Source organism: Saccopteryx bilineata, chromosome 1 (genome assembly GCF_036850765.1).
Source record: "Saccopteryx bilineata isolate mSacBil1 chromosome 1, mSacBil1_pri_phased_curated, whole genome shotgun sequence".
Taxonomy (NCBI): Eukaryota; Metazoa; Chordata; class Mammalia; order Chiroptera; family Emballonuridae; genus Saccopteryx; species Saccopteryx bilineata.
Genome location: NC_089490.1, coordinates 26,577,983 through 26,599,626, shown reverse-complemented (window position 1 = coordinate 26,599,626; position 21,644 = coordinate 26,577,983). Strand labels below are relative to the sequence as shown.

The 21,644-nt window shown below is 38.8% G+C and overlaps 1 protein-coding gene across 1 annotated transcript; it reads left to right on the top strand.

Annotated features, from left to right (window-relative positions):
- The first annotated feature begins 1,319 nt into the window (after positions 1–1,319).
- On the top strand, positions 1,320–21,257 carry RHAG (Rh associated glycoprotein). The gene is made up of 10 exons (XM_066252964.1): positions 1,320–1,476; positions 9,761–9,944; positions 10,847–10,997; positions 13,227–13,374; positions 13,832–13,998; positions 16,584–16,721; positions 17,311–17,432; positions 18,887–18,960; positions 19,185–19,258; positions 19,963–21,257. Exons 1-10 carry the CDS (start codon positions 1,320–1,322, stop codon positions 20,035–20,037), a joined length of 1,290 nt encoding a protein of 429 aa, XP_066109061.1. The 3' UTR covers positions 20,038–21,257.
- Positions 21,258–21,644: the final 387 nt, after the last annotated feature.

Genomic DNA, 21,644 nt, shown 5'->3' with positions numbered 1-21,644 from the left:
AGAAAGTCAATTATAGACATGTTCTGTTTTTTCATTAGTTTTGTGTTTCCTGTAGAGCCTAACTCAGTGCCGGTCATGCAAGAAGTACCCAAGAAGTGTCTGTTAAATAGCTAACGGACATATGAAAAGATGTTTATTGTCACAAATTGTCTGAGAAAGACAAATGAGAGCCACAATGAGATGGGACCTCACCCACATCAGAATAGCTGTCATCAATAAATTCACAAATGACAAGTGTTGACAAAGACGTGGAGAAAATGGAACCCTTGCGCACGTTGGTGGGACTGCAGATGGAAGTAGCTACTATGGAAAACAGAATGGAGGCTCCTTAAAATACTAAGAATAGAATTGCCTTATGACCCAGTGATTTTACTTCTGGGTATTTATCTAAAGAAACACAAAACAATAATTTGAAAGAATTTATGAACGCTTGTGGTTCATTGCAGTATTATTTACAATAGCCATGCTATGGAAGTGATCCAAGTGTCCATTAGTAGGTGAGTGGATTAAAAAATTGTGGTACATTTATATAACAGAATATTACTCAGCCATAAAAAACAATGAAATATTACCATTTGTGACAGTATAGACAGACCCAAATGGTATTAAGCTCAGTGAAATAAGTCAGTCAGAGAAAGACAAATGCCATATGATTTCACTTATATGTGGAATCTAAAGAATAGAATAAATTAACAAACAAAATTGAAACAGCCCCATAGACACACAGAGAGAACGGTAGCTGCCAGAAGGGGGGGCGGTTGGGACCTGGATGGAAGAGGTGATAGAATTAAGAAGCACAAATAGGTAATTACAAAATAGTCATAGGAAATGTAAAGTAGAGCACAGGGGAAATACCCAATAATATTGTAATATCAATGTATGGTGCCAAGTGGATACAAGAAATATTAGGGGAAACATTTTATAAAGTATATGATTGTCTAACCACTGTGCTGTACAACTGAAACTAATACAAAATTATATCAAAAATAAACTATAATTGAAAAATTAAAATAAAAAAGTGTCTGATTAAATTGAGTTTCATAGAATTCTGAGTACTTTTGTGCAGTAGATCATTTCTATGACCTGACTTCTTCCTCTCTAACCTCCTTTCAAACCAGTCTTTAGAACGATTTGATTACAAAGCATAATTCTCCCCAAAGGGTGGAACATTTTAACCAGTTTTGCCCATTCTTCCTCCTGCAATGTCATTGGAGTGCCTTTCACACGCAGTCTAACTACACACCGAGCAGTCCCTCTGCCGTTATCAGCCTCCCACAGCCTGTGAAGCCCTCAGTGTGCCTCTGTCCTTTGCCACAAACATGAGGTTCACATTCCCTCTCATGGCTCTTAGCCTGGAGATTTCCATGATTGTTTTATTTGGATTATTTGTTCGGTATGAAGAGGATCAGAGCCATCAACAGCAGCCCAACAGCACCAAGTCAAAAGATATGGACAGATTCCTTGCATTATACCCCTGTGAGTAGGCAATTTGCTTTCTGTACATTGTAGGTTCTTCAGGTTCTCAGAATGGAAAATCTTTGGTTACTGTAACCACTTGAGCTCCACACTGGAGCTTCTTATAGAATTATGTGATGGTTATGAGTACTAAGAATATTATAAGTTTATGCTGTGGCATCTGGTCCCTGTAATTACTGTATTAGAATAGAATATGTATATATTAAAATTTCAGAAGAAGCCAAAAATTAAAATAATTGATCAATTTTTGTATTGCATACCTGCTGCTAAATGACCTTACTTTTCCCTTGAATTATCCATTAGTTCTGAAAGGTTAAAAAATATCACTTCCCACAAAAAAAAAGAAAGGAAGGAAGGAAGGAAGGAAGGAAGGAAAGAAGGAAGGAAGGAAGGAAGGAAGGAAGGAAGGAAGGAAGGAAGGAAGGAAGGAAGGAAGGAAGGAAGAAAGGAAGGAAAAGAGGGAGAAAGGGAGGGAGGGAAGGAGGGAGGGAGGGAGGGAGGGAGGGAGGGAGGAAGGAAGGAAGGAAGGAAGGAAGGAAGGAAGGAAGGAAGGAAGGAAGGAAGGAGAAAGAAAGAAAGAAAGAAAGAAAGAAAGAGAAAGAGAGAGAGAAAGAAAGAAGAGAGAGAGAAAGAAAGAAAGAAAGAAAGAAAGAAAGAAAGAAAGAAAGAAAGAAAGAAAAGAATCAAAAGTAACTTTGGTGGATACAGAATAGAAACAAATGGAGTATTTAGAAGAGGAGCCAGAATTTCATGTGGGGGACCTTAAGATATAAGAAGGACTATTGAGGGTCATACTGGATGTAGATAAAGTTTTAATTAGAAAGAATGTGCTTGTGGTTTTATAATATACTGAAAGAAAGGTAGTTTGTCCTTTTGAGATGAGAAGTGTGAGCACCTAACATTTTAAAAGTTAAATCTTTCCCTGGGAACAGTAACAGAAGAAAGAAGAAATTTCCTTGCAAGTTTGGAAGAGCAAGCTATGATATAGTTAATATAATAATTACTACCATACATACACTGATTGCCTATGATGAAGCAGGCACGTATGTTACCCATAGAGGGAAGTGGTAATATATTTCTACTATACAGCTTATATTTAAAATAAGGCTCAGATAATTTTAAACACTTAAACTTATTTAAAGTGGTGGCAATACTGATTATAGTTTTATAAAATTTGTGTAAGTTTTATAAAAACAATTTGACATTTTGTTTCTCATTTCTATCTGAGAGAGTTTATAAAGTGGGAAGTACTCTCATATAGAATGACTCAGCCAAAATGCACAATTGCAAGTTAAGAGTTAGAAGTATGAGAGTCGGACTTCAATTCTATCTAGTTCTCTTTACACTACATGGATGCTCAAGACGTTTCTTCCTCTTTTTTATTTTTTAAATTTTTCCATGGATAAGAGGAAAGGAGGGGGGAGAGAGGAAGGAGGAGAGAAAGAATTCATTCTTTTTTTGCTTAGTTGTTCCATTTAGTTGTGTTCTCATTGATTGCTTCTCGTAAGTGCCTTAAGCTGGATTCAAACCTGTCACCTCCAGTGTGCCAGGTTGACAACTTTATCCACTGAGCTACCAGACTAGGGCTCAAGAAAGTTCTTGATTAAATAATTTTATAATCTTGAAGCTGGAGAAAATCAACACCGAACAGAATTCTGTTCAACTCTATATACTTTTATACTTTTCATTTATTCATCTAATAAATACTTTTATTCTATATAAATCATGTGCTACAGCAAATGTATTTGAAGATAAAACAAATATGATTTCTCTATTCTAAGACTTTGCTGTCTGATCCACATGTAAACAAAGAACTACAGGGCCGCATAAGAAATAAAATGCAGGCCTGACCTGTGGTGGCTCAGTGGATAAAGCTTTGACCTGGAATGCTGAGGTCGCCAGTTTGAAATCCTGGGCTTGCCTGGTCAAGGACCCTATGGAAGTTGATGCTTCCTGCTCCTCCCCCCATTCTTTCTCTCTCTCTCTCTCTCTCTCTCTCTCTCCTATCTAAAATGAATTAATAAATAAATAAAAATAAAATAAAATAAAACCAAAATGCCAAAGTATGATCTAAGATGAATGTTGTTGAAATAAAGTTATTTTAAGAACTTCAAAATTTGTAAAATTCAAGCTGAATTTTCTAAATTCCAGCCTCAAATTTTCTAGGTAAAACTTCAATTCATAATTTGAGGGTGGGGGGGAAGAAGTTGGAGAGAAGAATTACTAAACATGGCCATTTTTTCAGGTGCCTAGCAATCATATCACCCTTATACTCTGATATTCATTAATTTTATGATTCATTAAGAAAATATTTATTAAACTCTAAATTCTTGTAAAACAATCTTCAGAGGTTTAGGCTCCAGGCAGTGAATAAAACAAAACAGACAAAGCAGGCAAAGTCCTCTCATAGATAGATAGATAGATAGATAGATAGATAGATAGATAGATAGATAGATAGATGATAGATGCAGATATAAATTTATAATATTTATACTTTTAGATAATATATATTTTATAATATATAAATTATATCATATATAATATAACCTAATATATAATTTAATATTTCTATTTATAAAAATAATATTTAATTTATATATATGTGCACATACACTCACATTTAGATAGCAATAAATGACACAACAATATTATCAAGGAAATGGATACATTGGACAAAGAAGATCTTTTCAGCCTTCTGAAACCAAGATAATGTGAAAAAATTAAGTCTTAATAGCCCAAGGTACCCATTGCATGCCATTAATTAATTTTTATTCTATGTCTCTAGAGTGATACTGATCGTGTACTATTTTTGAGAAAATTATAAAATAGTCACTTAAATTGTGTTATCAGTCTGTGGTTTAAATGAGAAATCTGTTGGACATAGGCAGTTAATGTAGTCTACATAGTTCTTCCTAATATGAAGTGACAGTGAACAGAACTAAGAGAAGCCAGAAAGTGAACTGTATGGACATTGGGACAAAAACATTTTATGAGGAAGAAATAGCAAGTGCAAAGGCTCTGAGGTATATAATATGAGTAGTGAGCAAGCAGAAAGAATAAAGTTGGAGGAGTGAGAGCTTGAGTGCTGCAGAATTTAGTAGACCATTGTGAGCATGTTGTTTGTATCTGAATATGTGACAAGCCACTGGACGCCTTTCAGAGGGGGAATTGATGTGACTTAGATTTTTAAAAGCATTCTTTGGAGGCCCTGGCCAGTTTGCTAAGTACTAGAATGTCGGCCCAGCATGTGGAAGTCTTGGGTTCAATTCCTGGCCAAGGTACACAGGAGAAGCACCCATCTGCTTCTCCACCATTCCCCTTCCCTTTTCTCTCTATCTCTCTCTTCCTCTCCTGCAGCCAAGGCTCTACTGGAGCAAAGTTGGCCCGGGCACTGAGGATGGCTCCATGGCTTCTGTCTCAGGTGCTAGAATGGTTCCAGTTGCAGAAGAGCAACACCCTAGATGGGCAAAGCATCACCCCCTGATAGGCATGCTGGGTGGATCCTAGTTGGGCACATTCAGGAGTCTGTCTCTCTGCCTCCCTGCTTCTCACTTCAGAAAAAAAAAAAACATTTTTTGGGCTGTTACGTAGAGAACAGACCATAGGGGGAAAGGGGTAAGTAGAAATACAGACTAGGAAGACAATCCAGTCATTCAGCAGAGAGTGATGGCAGGCTGCACTAAGGTAGTAGTGGAGGAAGTTCTGAGAAATGATCAGATGCTGGTTCTTTTTCACTTTTTAAAGGAAACATCAAATTACAATTGCCAATAATACTGATGATTACTAGTCAATGTGTTTTGCAAATGAAACAACAAAAGTTCCACATTTACAAACAACAAAATAAGACACACATACACACACAAACACTCTCACACACCGTTGTGACTTCTTCCACACCTATAAGGACAAGAGGCCAGGACATGGGCGGTGGGTAGGAGAAGGGGGGGATGCCACTGGGGACCCAGAAGAGCATTAAACAGAGCACAAAATAAAATTTTACATGCAAGGCAGTCTTCACTCATTCAAAATGCTGTCTATAACCTAGTTTATACACAATAAAAAATTCTCTCTTCTGTGAGATGGCTCTCAAGACTTAAATAAAATTCTTACTAATACTAATCTTCCTGGTCAGCTGTGTGAACTTTGTTAAAATGTTTTGTAGAATAACCCTAGAAACCACATGTTTATAATTTCTTACATTTCCAACAATGACATTAAATCCAATAGTCTACCTTGTACCTTGAGTGGATCTTTTACCCACGGTGATCTTACAATACTGTATGTTGTTCATATGAAAAATACAAATCCAAGGGTATGCAGATATTCTAAACATTGTCATATTTCATCATATAATCTTTTTTTAAAAAAAAGAAAAGAGGCCTGACCTGTGGTGGCGCAGTGGATAAAGCGTCGACCTGGAAATGCTGAGGTCGCCAGTTCGAAACCCTGGGCTTGCCTGGTCAAGGCACATATGGGAGTTGATGCTTCCAGCTCCTCCCCTCTGTCTTTCTCTCTCTTTGTCTCTCTATCTCCTCTCTAAAATGAATAAATAAAAAATAAAAAATTAAAAAAAAAAAAAAGATATTTGTTAATATCACCAACAGTTTCACCAGAAAACCCTTGCAAAGCATTAGGAAGCTGATTAGCTTGTAGAGGCAGATACAAACTTCCCAAAATTTTAAGTTTTCCAAAACTCAAAATATATTTCTGATAACAAATACTGTCAGTTCTTTTAATTGACATGAGAGCCTTACTTTAGCAATTTTTCAGGAAATGTCAACACCTATCTGGAAAACCATAGTTTATGTCAGTATTTGCTCCAAATAAAAATGGCATTCCAGGAAAAAGGTTGGTCATTTAGTTTGCAACTCCAACAATAACATAAGTGTTTTTTTCCAAGAAAACCGGCATGTTTCAGTAGTGCTTTCTTTGCAAGAGCATTTCACCATACTGAGTCAAAGATTATGTTAAAGAGACATGTCAAAGAAAGTCAATAATTAAAATCAACAATTTTTACTGTTTCATTATGGAATTTTTAAGAAAAGCTGGATTTTTTTTCCCTGCAAGTGTATAATGGTGAAAATCCCTTGATTACTGGTACAGTTTAGTGTCACTTTTTAGTTCATGCTAAAATGCTAGTAGTTTTACATTCCATTATTTTTCTCATTCTCTGAAACTATCAGCACACTCAACAAGGCAAATAATATCTCAGAATTACCATGATAATAATTTTAATTTCTTGGACTGCATAAAAGTGTTTCCAAAACCCTTATACAGTGTATCTGCAAATTACATTTTGAGAATCACTTTATATATAGGTAAACTGGCAAAGGATGTACATCGCTGTAGATATTACTTTATGAATTTTAATATTAGTAATGGATTAATGTATTGCTTTAACGTTGAATAGTTTTATCTACTCAAATAAAAAAAAGTGGAAGCAATTGGCACAAATGGAACCAAAATCTTGGTTTCTAAACTCCATTCCCCCCTCAGGGGTTCACTGGAGAAATTTCTGGTTCTAGGTCAGGGTAAAGAAGCACGGGGTAAGCCAAGTGCATAAAGGCTAATGGGATGGGAATATGTCCAAAGAACACAGGATCCTGCTTGAAGAAACATCAACTATAGAAATTCAAAATGAACAGTGCATTAACAATAATGATGTGATGGTAAGGATTATGACACATTGAAATAAAAAAAAAAGATTCAATTCAAAATAAAATATTCCTTAAAGGGAAGAAAAGGGAGAAGGAGGAAGCTATTGTTTACAGAAGAATGCCAAGTAATTAACATAAAAGAAGTAATGGATATAGAAAATTATCATTTTGAAATTAAAAATGTAATAATTGATTCCAGCACAGTTTATCAATGAGTGCTAAAACCATTAGGTGAAAAGTTATTGGAAAATACAGGGTCTGACCAGGGACAATGTCCAGAGATCTGTTGTTTCCATTCTCACCCTCCTCATACTGTTTCTCTAGGGAGGAGGCTCCGAAGAACCATGGAATGGCCCAACTCTCACTGCACGGTTAGGATCAAAAGAGTGAATGACACTCACGCATGCCTGGATCATGAGAGCTTGGTCTGGTTTTCTCTTTCTCTCTATGTCTACATTTGCTGCACCTGTACAAAAGTTAGACTGACTGCAAGACCGCCAAAGGTCCCTAGCAACTTAATCGATGAGGGCTGTTCTGTTATTCTTTGGAAAGTAATACTTTATACTGAGTTCCCGGGCCTCCAAGGGGCTCTTTTCAATGTTGGGAGCCTTTGGAAAGTCAGGCTGTTTATTCACGTCTGGGTGTGATCAATGCCATGGATTAGTTTACCAGATTTAGCTGGCAAGGTTGCAAATAAACTTGGTACGCAAGTTGTGTCAGGAGAAAGTCAGAAAAGTACTGGGGGTAGGGTGAGGGGTGGCGGTGGAGGGAGACCTTGGGGAAGACACCACGGGATGGGTTTCTCAAGAAATAAACTCAAAGACAGACATTAGCCTGAAAGAGGACCCACACCTGGAGCTGAAGGGTTTGGACAGAGAGAGGCAACTTCCTCTGACCCCATGGCACACTCTGAGACTCGGTGGTCTTTTCCTGAGGCAGGGGATACTCATGTGAACTAGTCACTGGGCACAAAGCTACCCTTGGGAGGGCCTGTAACATTGACAAGACAAGAGCATTTCCCAAGAAAATTAAAGAGCTGCGGCTGTCATCTAACAGAACTCTCTACAGCCAGGCGAAGAGGCAGGAATAAATCCTTCAGTTCTGAATGGAGTTCTGGGCAGTGCATTAGAGACAAACCCAAATGGCATTGTCTCCCATCTTAAGTTCGCTGTAAGCTGAACCTGATGGTAGAACGTAGGTAGAGAGAGCTAGAGGTAGTAGTCTATGTCGGAGTGCCAGGGAGGCCAAAACTCTGCCGTGTTATCCTCACAGCCCTACTGTGCTCAATGCATGAGGCAGTTGGTGGCATCAGGTATGAATTCAAGTCTTGACTTCACCCTTTGGATAAATTAATTGGATTCTAACATCAGTTCCCTCTGAGATACATCTTCTAGGCATGACCTCCTTTATGCTTATTTCTACTTAAACATCTGGCCACAGTGGTTAGTACTACTTCAACATGTACTTGTTTTATCATTTTAATTTCTGGTTTTATATTTATTCCCAGTTTGGTCTCAATTTGCTTTGTGTATCAATTAGGTTGAGCCATAAAAAGTGGCTCATAATTGAACAGTTTTCACTGGCACTTTCAATGCAAAAATGTCAGTTTCATATGGTTCTACCAGCTAAGCTGTACCTTTCTTGAGGGAAATACCTATGTTCTCACAGTTTCACATTGGTCATGTGTCCTATTTATATAATGCATTACTCATCCTCTCTCCCACTCAGAGTCAATCTGTAAAATAGGGTCTTTTTAGTACTCCAGATGAGAACACCAAAGCTTACAGAAAATGAGTGACTTTAAGGTCACCAATTATGTGATAGAGTTGGGGGACCTGAGACTATGTTTGCAGACACTAACTCAAGTTTTGCTCCCCAAAATAATACAGCCTTCCTTATGTTGGTTTAGAAATTGCTAACAAACACATTATCCTGTTTAACGTGAATAATGATTTGGTAACATTTCTGGGGCTGGTCCTATTATTTATACACATTTGAAAAATGGAGGATGTAGCTTTCATTTAATCATTATTGTCTCTTTTACTATATGCAAGCTTTTATGCCAAAGTCTGGGAAGCAGTAGATGAGTATGTCCTAATCTCTTCAACAAGGAAATGTACTATCTAATGCAGAAGAAGGACGCCTCGTAGACTATTACAACGTGGTGCATACTAAATAAATGCCAGTACAATGTGACAGGTGCTACAGTTGAGGAATGTAGAGAAAGCTGTGTGAAAGGCCAGAGGAAATCTTAAATTTCCCTGAGAGTATTGGAAAATCTACGAGAGGAGGTGGTGTCCATACTGTGCTTTGTAACAAGTTCCTCAGGTGGAAAGTAAAGGGAAACTCTTCAGGGAGTGGATGGAAGACACACTGGCATGATGCTACACAGTGTCCAAGCAAAGGCTCAAACATTGCATAACTCACCTCATCATCTCATGGCTGGTCGGTAGCCAGGCTGGCATCAGAACCCAGTCTGTGGCTGCCCCTTTATTGCTCATCCTTTGCAGTGTCTCATGCAAAGACTGTAGCATTTACTAAACGTGAGATCCCACAATATATCAGTATAACACTTTCATAGCGCTCCCTTAACTCGGATGTCTCCCTACCCCCTTGCTCTTTTGCAGTGTTCCAAGATGTGCATGTTATGATATTTGTTGGCTTTGGCTTCCTCATGACCTTTCTGAAGAAGTATGGCTTCACCAGTGTGGGCATCAACTTACTGATTGCTGCTCTGGGCCTCCAGTGGGCCACTCTTGCACAAGGGCTCCTGCACACCCATGGAGAGACAATTCACGTGGGAATCAAAACGTGAGCATCCCCAGCTTGAGTGTGGGCTTATTTGGTTTGAGCAAGGCTCATCAGCTTGGACCCAAGGTCACTGGCTCGAGCAAGGGGTTACTTGGTCTGTCAAGGCACATATGAGAGAGCAATCAATGAACAACTAAAAAGCAGCCACAATGAAGAATTGATGTTTCTCATCTCTCTCCCTTCCGGCCTTCCTGTCTGTATGTCCCTATCTGTCCCTCTCTCTGACTCTCTGTCTCTGCCACAAAAAAACAAAAAAACAAAAAGCAAACAAAAAAAAAACAACAACAAAAATGTGAGCATCCCTCAGTTCCCACCCATTGTGTTTTCTGAGCAATTGTTTCTCTGTTTGGTCTCTTGTCAGTCAGTCCCTGAACCAGCTGGCAAACTGTCTCCTTTAGGCAATAAAAGATTGTTGACCCCGGAGGATGGAAATCCATACCTTGCTCTGCTGAGTGTCTGTATCTTCTCCAATCTGACATTAAGGCTGTAAGAAATCCCTTTGCATAAAATTATTATTCTTTTCATCTCAGCTACAGGGAACACAAAGCCACCATTAGGCATTTTCCTAAGATTATTTTTGAAATGTAAACACTCTGAAAAATAAGGTAATTATCAGATTAATAACAAAAATAAAGTAAAACCCTAAATGAGGTGAAAAAAAACCCAGGAAGATTAAAATGAAGGAAAAGTTAGAGCAACTAAAGAGTGTATGTAATGGCAGAGCAGAGAGGTGAGGAAGAGGGAAAGGACAAATGCAGGCAGGGGACAGGTGACTGACGGGGCTGGACAAGGAGAGGGGCCACGCACTCTGGGTAAGGAACTGGAACCTAGAGTTGACTCCAGCTCGCAGTTATATTTGGGGTTTGCGTTATTTTTTAATGTATTCTTTCTTTTCCCCTCAGCATGATAAATGCAGACTTCAGTACAGCCACAGTTCTGATTTCCTTTGGGGCTGTCCTGGGGAAAATAAGTCCACTCCAAATGCTGATCATGACAATCATAGAAATTACTGTCTTTGCTGCCAATGAGCACCTGGTTGCTGAGATGTTTAAGGTAAGTGTTCGTGAATGTATGCTTACCTAACTTGGACATCAGGTGAGGTCATGACACATAATGGATGCCCACTATATGCAGGGAGAAACCCTGGCAAGAGTGATACCACAGCAAATAGTAGTAAAAGTCCCTGGTGTTTTTGTTGTTGTTGTTATTTTTTTTTAATTTTTCATGATTTGGGAGAAAGAGAGAAGAAAGAGAGAGAGAGAGAGAGAGAGAGAGGAGCATCTACTCGTTGTTCCGCTTAGTTGTTTCATTGAGTTGTGTACTCTGGTTGTTTCTCATTACGTGCCCTGACTTGAGATGGAACCCACTACCCAGTGGGCTGGGAGGGCACTCTATTCACCGAGCCACCTAGGCAGGGCCTGTAACCAGTTTTCTACACAGTCTCTCATTTCATCATCACAACAGCATTGTCGTGTAGGTGTTGTTGTTGTTACTATTTATACCAAAATAATCTGATGGTCACAGATGCTTCATGACTTGCTGGAATCTCAAAGCAAACTCAGATTCTTCTAATTCCAAAACTCTTTTTATTATGTTATATTTCTTTTTAATGCTCAATTCCTAGTTCTATTTCAACTACTGACAAAGGCGAAGGAATTAAGCAAAAGCAAAAAACAAAAAAGCTTACAGACACAGACAACAGGGTGGGGATTGTTGGAGGAAGGGGGTTGGAGGAGGTTAGATGGCAGATAGGTGGCGATAGAGAGAGACCTGACTTGTGTGGTGAACACACAAGACAATATACAGATGATGTATATAAAATTGTACACCTGAAACCTGTATAAATTTATTAACCAATGTCACCCCAATAAATTCCATTATTTTTTAAAAAAGGAATTGCCCTTTCTATGACATTTGTTAAGACATAGGTTGAATTTCTTCTCTTTCATGGGAATCTCATTGAGTCCCTCAAGAATTATAAATAGAACATTTCTTAGAATGCTCCAACAAGCTGTGTATGCTTCTACTGAACATTTAATCCAACGGGAATTATTTTGACAACTTTCTAGGTGTCACATGTTACTGATTCAGTGAGAAAAACAGAGAAAAACAATTGTTAAGGTTTATATAATTACAGAATGGATAAGCTAGAGGGGGAGACATCAAACAAATAATCATAGACATGTGCACACACCCAAATATTACTATAATTAATAATACGTACTATGAAAAATAAGTCAAGGAGGCTACAAGGGAGTGTAATCTAATTTAGACTGTGGAAACAAGGAAGGGCTTTTTGAGGACATGACAGTTAAGCTAGACCTGCAGAGGACATAGAGATTTCTCAAGTACGAACATCTTAAATAAATTAATAAAGTTGTATAAGTTTCTCACCTTAATAAGGACAGAGCATTGCCTCAGGGTTGGCACTCTGAAGTTTCCCTCTAGAGGCAGGAAATGTAGCAAACTGGATCAAATACATACAGTATCTTGTATGGATAGAGGAAACTCAACTATGTTTCTTCAAATGACTCATGGACTTCAGCCTAGTTTCCATGTCATCATACAACAGAGTGAAATAATTGGGGAAAGGCCCAGCCCTTTTAAAGCTATGCTTCCTTGAGCTTGCAATTAAGTTAATTTTATCTATAATATCAAGTAAATGGAAAAAAAGCCCTTTTTTTTTTCATATCAAGTGCCAGCATGTTTCCCAGAAAATGTCCATAACCTGGAGATGCAACCTAAGTAAAATTAGCACCGAGCGCCCACTAGGACCAAGCTCTTTGTAACCATGATCTTCTTTATGTTAGCTGGGTAATATTTATAGAACCCGAGGTTTATAAAAGTATAGCGATTTGTCTCAAGTCCCATGACAAGGAAGGACCTGATTTAGGATGAAAAGTCTCTTTTGTAGGGCCCTGTAAGGCCAGGTGCCGCCGCCACGGTGGCCATTTCACGCGTGGTTCTCACTGGATTCGCGCAGACAGTAAATAAACTGCGGAGTCGGAGAATGGTGAGCCATTCCGTTTATTGGTGTCTCATCAAGACAGGCAAGCCACAAGAAAAACCAAGGGAAAAGCAGAGAACCTGCTTTTTGGACCCACTTTTTTTTACCAGACTTATTTGACCCACAGGCCCCAAAGCTTATGTTTTTTCTATTTCATTTTTGTTTTATCCTCCCTCTTTTGACACATTCTTTCTCTCTTGATTGACTTCTCATTGACTTTTCTGTTGTTGTGAGATATGGTTTCATCCCTTTTACACGAGCTTTTGCCCTTCCAGGCCTTTGATATCGGTGCCTCCATGACAATTCATGCCTTTGGGGCCTACTTTGGCTTGGCTGTAGCAGGCATCTTATATCGACCAGGCCTGAGAAAGGGACATGACAACGAGGAGTCTGTGTACCACTCGGACTTGTTTGCAATGATTGGTGAGTAAGGGTGAACTTCTTGTCCATTTGGTCAGGCACCAGGGGAGGTTAACTCTGACATAGCTCTGAAGATCTTCAAGAAGAAACATCCTCTGAATACCACTCTGTGTGTGCTGGCTTTACCCCCAAACTCTTAGATAACTGAGCCTGAAAGTAGAGACATTCTCAGTGCCCTGGGTAACCTGCTTCTCCTGGACTATCTTTCATATTAAGAATTAATACCCCTGCCTGACCTGTGGTGGTGCAGTGGATCAAGCATCGACCTGGAATGCTGAGGTTGCCGATTTAAAACCCTGGGCATGCCCGTCAAGGCACATATGGGAGTTGATGCTTCCTGCTCCTCCTTCCTTCTCTTTCTATCTCTCTCTCTATATATATCTCTCTTCTCTAAAATGAATAAATAAATAAAAATAATTTTTAAAAAAGAATTAACACCCCTTTCTATGGCACGCTGCAGGGACTCTTTTCTTATGGATATTCTGGCCCAGCTTTAATTCGGCCATCGCTGAAACTGAAGAAAAACAATACAGGGCCATTGTGAACACCTATTTCTCTCTTGCCGCCTGCGTGCTCACAGCCTACGCGTTCTCCAGCCTCGTTGAGCACCGAGGCAAGCTCGACATGGTAAGTGCCTTGGTAACCCCTGTGGGGGAGGGGAAACATTTTCTTATTTTTCCCTCTTCTTTCTCCTGGTTGGCCTAAGAATTAAACTGACATGAGAGAGATTAGCAAGAGAAAAGAACTAAATTTAATGACGGATGTACATACGGGGATCGATAAGACTATGGAACCTGAGAATGAAGGAGGCAGTTGAGGCTTCTGTGTCATTTTGAACAAAGGGAAAAAGGAGGTAGTAGTTTGAACTTCAAAGGGGGAGAGAGCAATTCACGTGGAGACAGAGAAGCAAATATTTGGTGAAAACAAATGTTTGCCGGGCCATTTTTAACAATAGGATACAGAAAGGATTCGACCAAAGGGGCTTTGCTGGGTTTCTCCCTCGCACACCTGGTTCATATTCCACTACAGTTGTGTATGATCCTAGTTTCCTTCCTGGAGCGGAGGCAATGCCTAAATTCTTCAGGTAGTTAAAGGGAAAGTTAAAGGTTTTTTCTGAGCCTTTCCTTTCTTAAACTGAGTCAACTAATATAATAAAAATTCCCCCAGAAAGCAAACTTTGAGGTAGCTAGCTGCTCCTTCTCACACCCGTGGAAGTTTCGCTCAGTGACACTAATAGTTACTCAGATGAGTGGGTCATTTCTGTATCTCTGCTGAGCGGCCAGAACAACTCACAACACTGCAGTCCTTCAAGAACACTTTGGAGATAACATTATTCATCCCTTTCTTCACCTAATTTGTACTCTGGCAGATTAAATGGTATTATTAAGAAATTTACAGTCTAGTAGGGAATACAATCATGCAAAAACATCAATGATCTGAGGTATTTTAAAAAAAAATAATAATAAAGCTGTCTTCAAGTTCTTAGAAAATCTGAAACAGATTTTCAAGATGACAAGAGTTGAAAAAGAGAGTGGAGAATGAGCGTTGATTCAATTTTCCTCACTGCAGATATTCCTCTCAAAGAAATACCAATTAAATGCAATGTGGAATGCCAGATAAAATTCCAGTAAAGGTAAAGGACATCAGAGGTGTTGGGCAAATAAGTTTACAAAATTTGTGTTATTTGATTTTGCTCACTTTTACTGTGAAAAATGGCCACTGCCCAGGTGAAACTGCTAATTACCTTCCTGCTTGGGAAGGGCCATTGTTATGCTAATTTTTGCTGGAGGAGGGGTTTTCACACCAAGAAAAGTTTGTGAAGAAGCAGGAGGAAAAAAGGAGGCCATATTTTTTTTGCAGAGAAGGCAGCAAAGATGGCAGGGTGCTGAAGGAGAAGCCAGTTTGTGCGGAGTTGGTGCAGAGAGAAGGAGATGGGGAAGCAGAGGGGACTGAGACTGGTGGAGGGCCTTTGATTCCAGGAAAAACTGGAAAAGACTCTCCTGGTTGTGGAACTGAAGAAGGTGTGAGTGGGTTTTGGAACCCTCTGTGTGTTTGTGTTTACTTGCCCTCTGGTCGCGAGGCTAGAATAAAGGTATGGCCCACCAGTTTTTGCCTTGGCAGTTTCTTTACCATCTGACCAAATCTAATGGGAACCTGCATGTGCCTGGCTGTGATGGTGGCGACTCCTGGCCTTACAAGAGGGAAAACTAGTGAAATTCAAATACGGTTGTTAAGAGTATGATATCATTGCTAATTTGCTAGTGCTATGATTACATAAGATTTAATATTGAGGGAAACTTGGTGAAGGATATATGAAAACTCTCTGCAGTATTTTTTGCTTTTTTACATAGTCTAAAATTATTTCAAAATAAAACATGATTTTAAAAAAGCTCCACATGGTCCTTTCGGTCTCTACCCAAAAGCTAGGGAAATGGCGGCGAAGGAGCACTCTTCCAGCCCAAGGAGGGAAAGCATATTGTCACTTGACCAAGCAGAGCAAAGAAGCTGTACTGTATTTCCATTTCCTACAAATTGTTACATGAGGGAGAATTTAAAAAAATGTACAAAGGGGAAAAGGAAAACAAAACAAAACAAATCACTTACAATTCAGTGATTCTCTTTTAAAACACGGACAACTTTTTCCTCCTCTGCCAGAGCAGCTAGAATAAGAGTTTTCTGAGAAGTTCTGGCAAACAAAAATGAGTGATTCTCCTCCATCCTCAAATGGTCTCAATAGAGTGACACTTGTGACAGCTGTTGTCTTTCGTGTCATGGGTGTCACTGTCTCTACATTCCTTCTTTGAGTATTGGAGTATCATAGAGTCCACAAAGCACACAGCAGCCATGGGCTCCTGTTGGCTCACGACAACCGCAAATGTGTTCCCCAGCAAAACGCTGCTAGGATAACTGCACTACCCACCCCCAGCCTTCCGCTACTACTTTTTTTATATCTTTATATTAGCCACCCCCGCCCAATAGTCTCACTATCTGATCGCTCATACACTACCAGAAACTCTGGCATGAAAGATATTGTATATCAACTGCTTGGAAGAAAAGCTCTCTGTGATTACAAATAACACTCTTTTAAAAAATAATTAGCAGTCTTTTCAACTGAAGAATGTGTCATAGTGTCCAAGAATCCTGGATCCTTTCAGTCCTTTGGAACTCTGCCTGTTCAGCTCATGTCACTCATGTTTCTGTGCCCCACCCAGGTTCACATTCAGAATGCAACCCTTGCTGGAGGGGTCGCCATGGGCACCTGTGCGGACACGGCAATCCCGCCGTACATTTCCTTGATCATTGGGAGCGTTGCCGGAATGGTCTCGGTACTTGGATACAAGTTCCTGACCGTAAGTACGAGAGATGCTGAGTCCACCTTTGAATCTGCACTATCATCTTCTCACATCCCCTGAGCAGGGAAAAGCTGTGAAAATTCCTTTCCTAAGCACCTCTCTTTGTTTGGGGTCATCTGCCCTGGCAATCGTACTATCCCATCGCAATGTGCGTGCAACGTTTCTGCTCTTTCCTGACTTCTTTTAAGAGCAGGAAAGATTCCAATATCAGTTATTTATAACGTAGTATGATTGAATGTTAAATTCTGTGTTCTTTGCAGCAAGGCATTTCCACTAAAGTTTTTGTTGTTGGTAATGTTTTTTGTTTCTCATCACTAAAAACTTTGTGCCCTTTTAAGGGGATTTAGGATAACATTAGTAGTTAAGAAGGAGTAGCATTTGAAATCACATATCTTCAAATACATCTTTGAAATACTGAAAGGAACAGTTTCACCACAATGCATTCAGATTCTTTGACTTCAGTGAGTTTTAGATGTGGATGGAGACGTGACTGCGGACGAACGGCTCCTGGTGTGCTCCTTTACTTCAATGATACAGTCTTGTATATCTAACAAAATAACAGACCTCCCACTTTTTTCAATTTTAGCCTCTTTTAGCTACTAAACTGAGGATCCAAGATACATGCGGCGTCCATAACCTGCATGGCTTACCTGGTGTGCTAGGAGGCCTCGCAGGCATTGGGGCAGTGGCCTTGAGAGCATCTGACAGGTGAGTAAACGAATGAGTTGTCCTGCCTCCCCTCCCCCCACCATCCAGTAATGCCTCCCCTCACTTGGTGAAATCCAGAGATGAGAGAGCTTTTTCTCTAGCAGTCCAGGCCAAAGCGTGTAAGTATTGTCCTTATTGAAGAGAATAGAATTGATTGAAAGATGTGTCTTAACTAGTATTACTGTCTTGTTTTTGAATAGTAACAGTGTGAGTTCATTTTCTCTACCATAGGCAACTGTCTCCTAGCAGATAAGGTAATTTGATAATCACAATTAGATTAGAGTAGGCTTACTCTTTTACTTGACCCTCACAAAATAAGGCATGTTGGGCAAATGCAATAAGCTGAGCGGTCACTTTCATCCAATTCACGCAAAGAAAAATGAGTTAGCATAACATGGAAAGCAGTTGGATCTGGAGAATCAGGGAGGCTGGCATATGGCTCCAACTTGCCTACTAACTAGTTAATACCAACTAGTTATGTGGCCTCTGACAAGTTACTCAGCCTCTTTGGTTCCGTTTCCTCTTCTGTAAGATGAGAGAAGTGTACCATTTTTTATTCCTTAAAATTACTCACAGAGTATATAATTTTTATATAGTAGAAAATAGTTAAACCCTTCAAATAAAGAGAAAAAAGAAATCTGACTTTAGTGCATCCTTTCCCTTGAATGATGAGACGGAAACATCATCACACTCATCTTCCGATTGTTTGCTTTCTTGTAATCACTCCTTCAATCTTTCCACACTGTTTATTAATTGCCTGTTAAGAGTGAGGCATTGTACAAGGGAGACTCCTACATTCCCAGTGCATTCATCACTCATGTAACACCCTTAGGCATTTCAATGGCTTATTGTTACATTCTTCCAATCCCAAAATTGAAGAATTCTTGACTCATTTAATTTTAAGGTAACTATTTCTATGATGACATATAGAGGTATACTTTACTATACGAAGTGAGTGACAATAAGTTGTCGCTACTAAATACTAAAATGAGCTTTTCTGTCATTATTAATTTTGTATTTCATTATAATTTTTCCTCTTGGGATGGGGTGAGGAGAGACAGAAGCCTGTTCTTGTCTTGTATATATTACTCTCTCCTGGGTGACTAGAAGAGAACCTAGCACCAGTTTGTGCTCAATACATGTTTGTTGAATGAATCAGATCGCAGATCAAAACTGCATTTTTAGAAACATACCAAATTTTTTAAGGAAAATCTTTTTTATAAATATGAAGAAAAGGATGGTTCAATTTTAAGTGCTTATAAGAATATTTTTTTACATTGTTCAAGAGTGTCAAAGAAAATGAATGTATGAAATATAAGAAAGTGTGACAAATGTGTTTGATGGTTTGTAATGCTGCACTCTGGCCTGTAGATGGCAGGCATCCATGCCCCGAGGAGAGATCACTCAGCTGGCGTCAGCAGCAAAAACAAGATTCTTTTCTCTTGTCTTCCTAGCTCCACCCCGGCAATGCAAGCAGCTGCTCTGGGTTCTTCCATCGGAACAGCAGTTGTTGGAGGACTGATTACAGGTCAGCATAACAGTCCCTCATATGCTCTCAGCACAACAGGTTATTAATAAGCGTATTGATTGGTAAACTTGAAAATGGGCTAAAAGTATGACACTAATCATGTATGCTCAAGGGGATGATTTTATAACAGTAATTACTTTAAAGTATTTTTATTTAATTACTCTACAAGTAAGTTTTTCTCTTCAGCATCATAACGTGACTTATTTTTCTCCCCACCTTCACAGGTTTAATTCTAAAGGTACCTTTCTTGGACCAGCCATCCGACGAGAACTGCTATGATGATTCTGTGTATTGGGAGGTACTGTGCTGTGTTTTAAATAAGGATGTGAATGGTGACTCCACTAGTGAAAGTGTTGCTCTCATCCAACCTAGATGTGTGTGTGTGTGTGTGTGTGTGCATCCGCATGATGAAATTGAATGAAATCCCTATTTATAGAGAGAAATAAAGACAATGTGTCCAGACAGATAAAATCAGAAGTTATGGTATATTTCCAAAACATATATTAGATGAAGAAAATAGTTGAAGTAAGTGCCCTTTCACTCCTCTGGGAGTAACTTTTAAAGAATCTAGTCATAAAAATAATAAGAATCCTAGGCATGAAGAAAAATAGGCAAAAGCTGGTGGAACATGGAGGTTGAAGAATCTCAATGAATACACAAGAGGCTCTGTGAATAACAGAACATCAGCCTCTGTCAACCCTCCAGGTTCTACCTCTTTAGTTCATTGACACTTTCTCCCAAGTTATTAAGAGGGAGAGATGCTTGGGTGTGATCAACAAGATCTTCAGGGAGAACAGGTTTGGGAGAAGGGAATGTAGCCAGTGTGGGTCCAGTAAGTATTTTTGTTCTTTTCTTTTTTCCTAAACTCAAACAATTTTTATATGAGTTCTTTCTAAGCGTGGATAATAATGAAGAAAATACCTTTGTTTCAGTACTAATTTCTGACAGGCCCAATGAAAGAAACTACTTAAAGTGACCGACCAAATCTTGTTTTCTTCCAAGGTTCCGAAGTGGAGAGAACATGACTATCATCTCTATGAACATGACATCCCCAACCAGTTGAAAGCAGAAATGTAAATACCATTCCTCTGCCTCAGTTTCCTTCCCCTTTTATCAAGAACCAAGCTTGAATAAATGAAAAGCATCCAATGAGAATATGGACCAGAATGGAAGATCCAGAGCCCCAAATGTTTCCGTGTAAAACGTCTTGACATAATCGAGTGTTGTGTCTTGATATTCACTCTTAGTTTAGATGAGGGAATATGACTCATAAAAACAGGTGGTCAAGACTACGTTTGACCGTTGAGTAGGTACAGGGTGAACATTCAATGTATGTATTTTCATTAATTTTTTTCCCCCATGGAGGTGGATTTGCATAGGATCAACACTTTCTAATCATATCAGTTTCTTAAATGTAGTTGTTATATTTTCATTCCCAATGATTATAAAACTAAATCAAATGACACAATAATGTATATAAGAAATATGTGGCCCTGGCCTGTTAGCTCAGTCAGTCAAGAACATCCTCCTGAAACAACGAAGTTGCAGGTTTGATCCCCACTCAGGGCACACATGGGAAGCTACCAAAAAATGCACAACTGAATGGAACAGCAAATGCTTTCCTTCCCCTCCCCTCTCTCTCTCTTTCTCTCTCCATCTTTCTGAAAATTGATAAAAATTAACTCCTGGCCAGCTAGCTCAGTTGGTTTGAATGTTGTCCTAGAGCCCAGAGGTTGCCAGTTCAATATCTGGGTCAGGGCACATACAGGAGCAGCTCACTGTTCCCGTCTCTCTCTCTCTCTCCCCCTGCCTCTCAAAAAAAAAAACAAAAACAAAAACCCCAAAAAACAAAAACACGTATTAAGAGCTTAACCTTAGTTGCCAATGTTTTTATCTCATCAAGAAACGGCAGGAAAAAATTACCTATTATCATGATTTCATCTTTTAAAATAGGATAAGCTGGATATCACATAAATGGGAAGAACATAGATTCAGAATAAAAGACAATCATTTAAATTAAATAAAAGTTAGCCTTCGTAAAAATAAAATAAAACTAATAATATATCAACACTTTTACTTAAAATAAAAGACTACTACTTTACTTTCTGAGTTGAGATTTACATACCTACCTAATTCTCTCTCAGGCCTTAGGCCTTTTCTTCCTCAAATCTTCAGAGAAACATGTCCATACACACAAACACATGCAAAGTATTGATTATTGTGCCTGTACGTAGTACAGGGTAAAATAAATATATGAAAAATGTATGTATGTAAAGCAGTAATATGATTGTTTTTGGTAATGTTTTCTTGATTTTAAAAATGGTCAAGTTAGTCATGTTATGTCTTTGATTAAGTATTCTTATAGTTAATTTCTTTTGTATGTTTACTATTTGCAAAAAGAGCTCAAATGCTGTCTGACCATATTCTGTTTTGTATAAAATTTCAATGAATTAAATATTATTACAAAGTAAAACATTAGTCTTTGGCTCTCCTTTCTTCGGTGGCTGAAATTCATTTTAATAACAACCACACATACACTCCTCACATTTAGTTCATACTTAATCAAAATAAATTGTTACATCATTATATATTCACTGTAAAAATTAAGTTAATGTTGCATAAGTTCTAAAGAACTGAGTTATAGAAAAGGTAACTGACATAGTCATATAAAACCATTTCTAGGG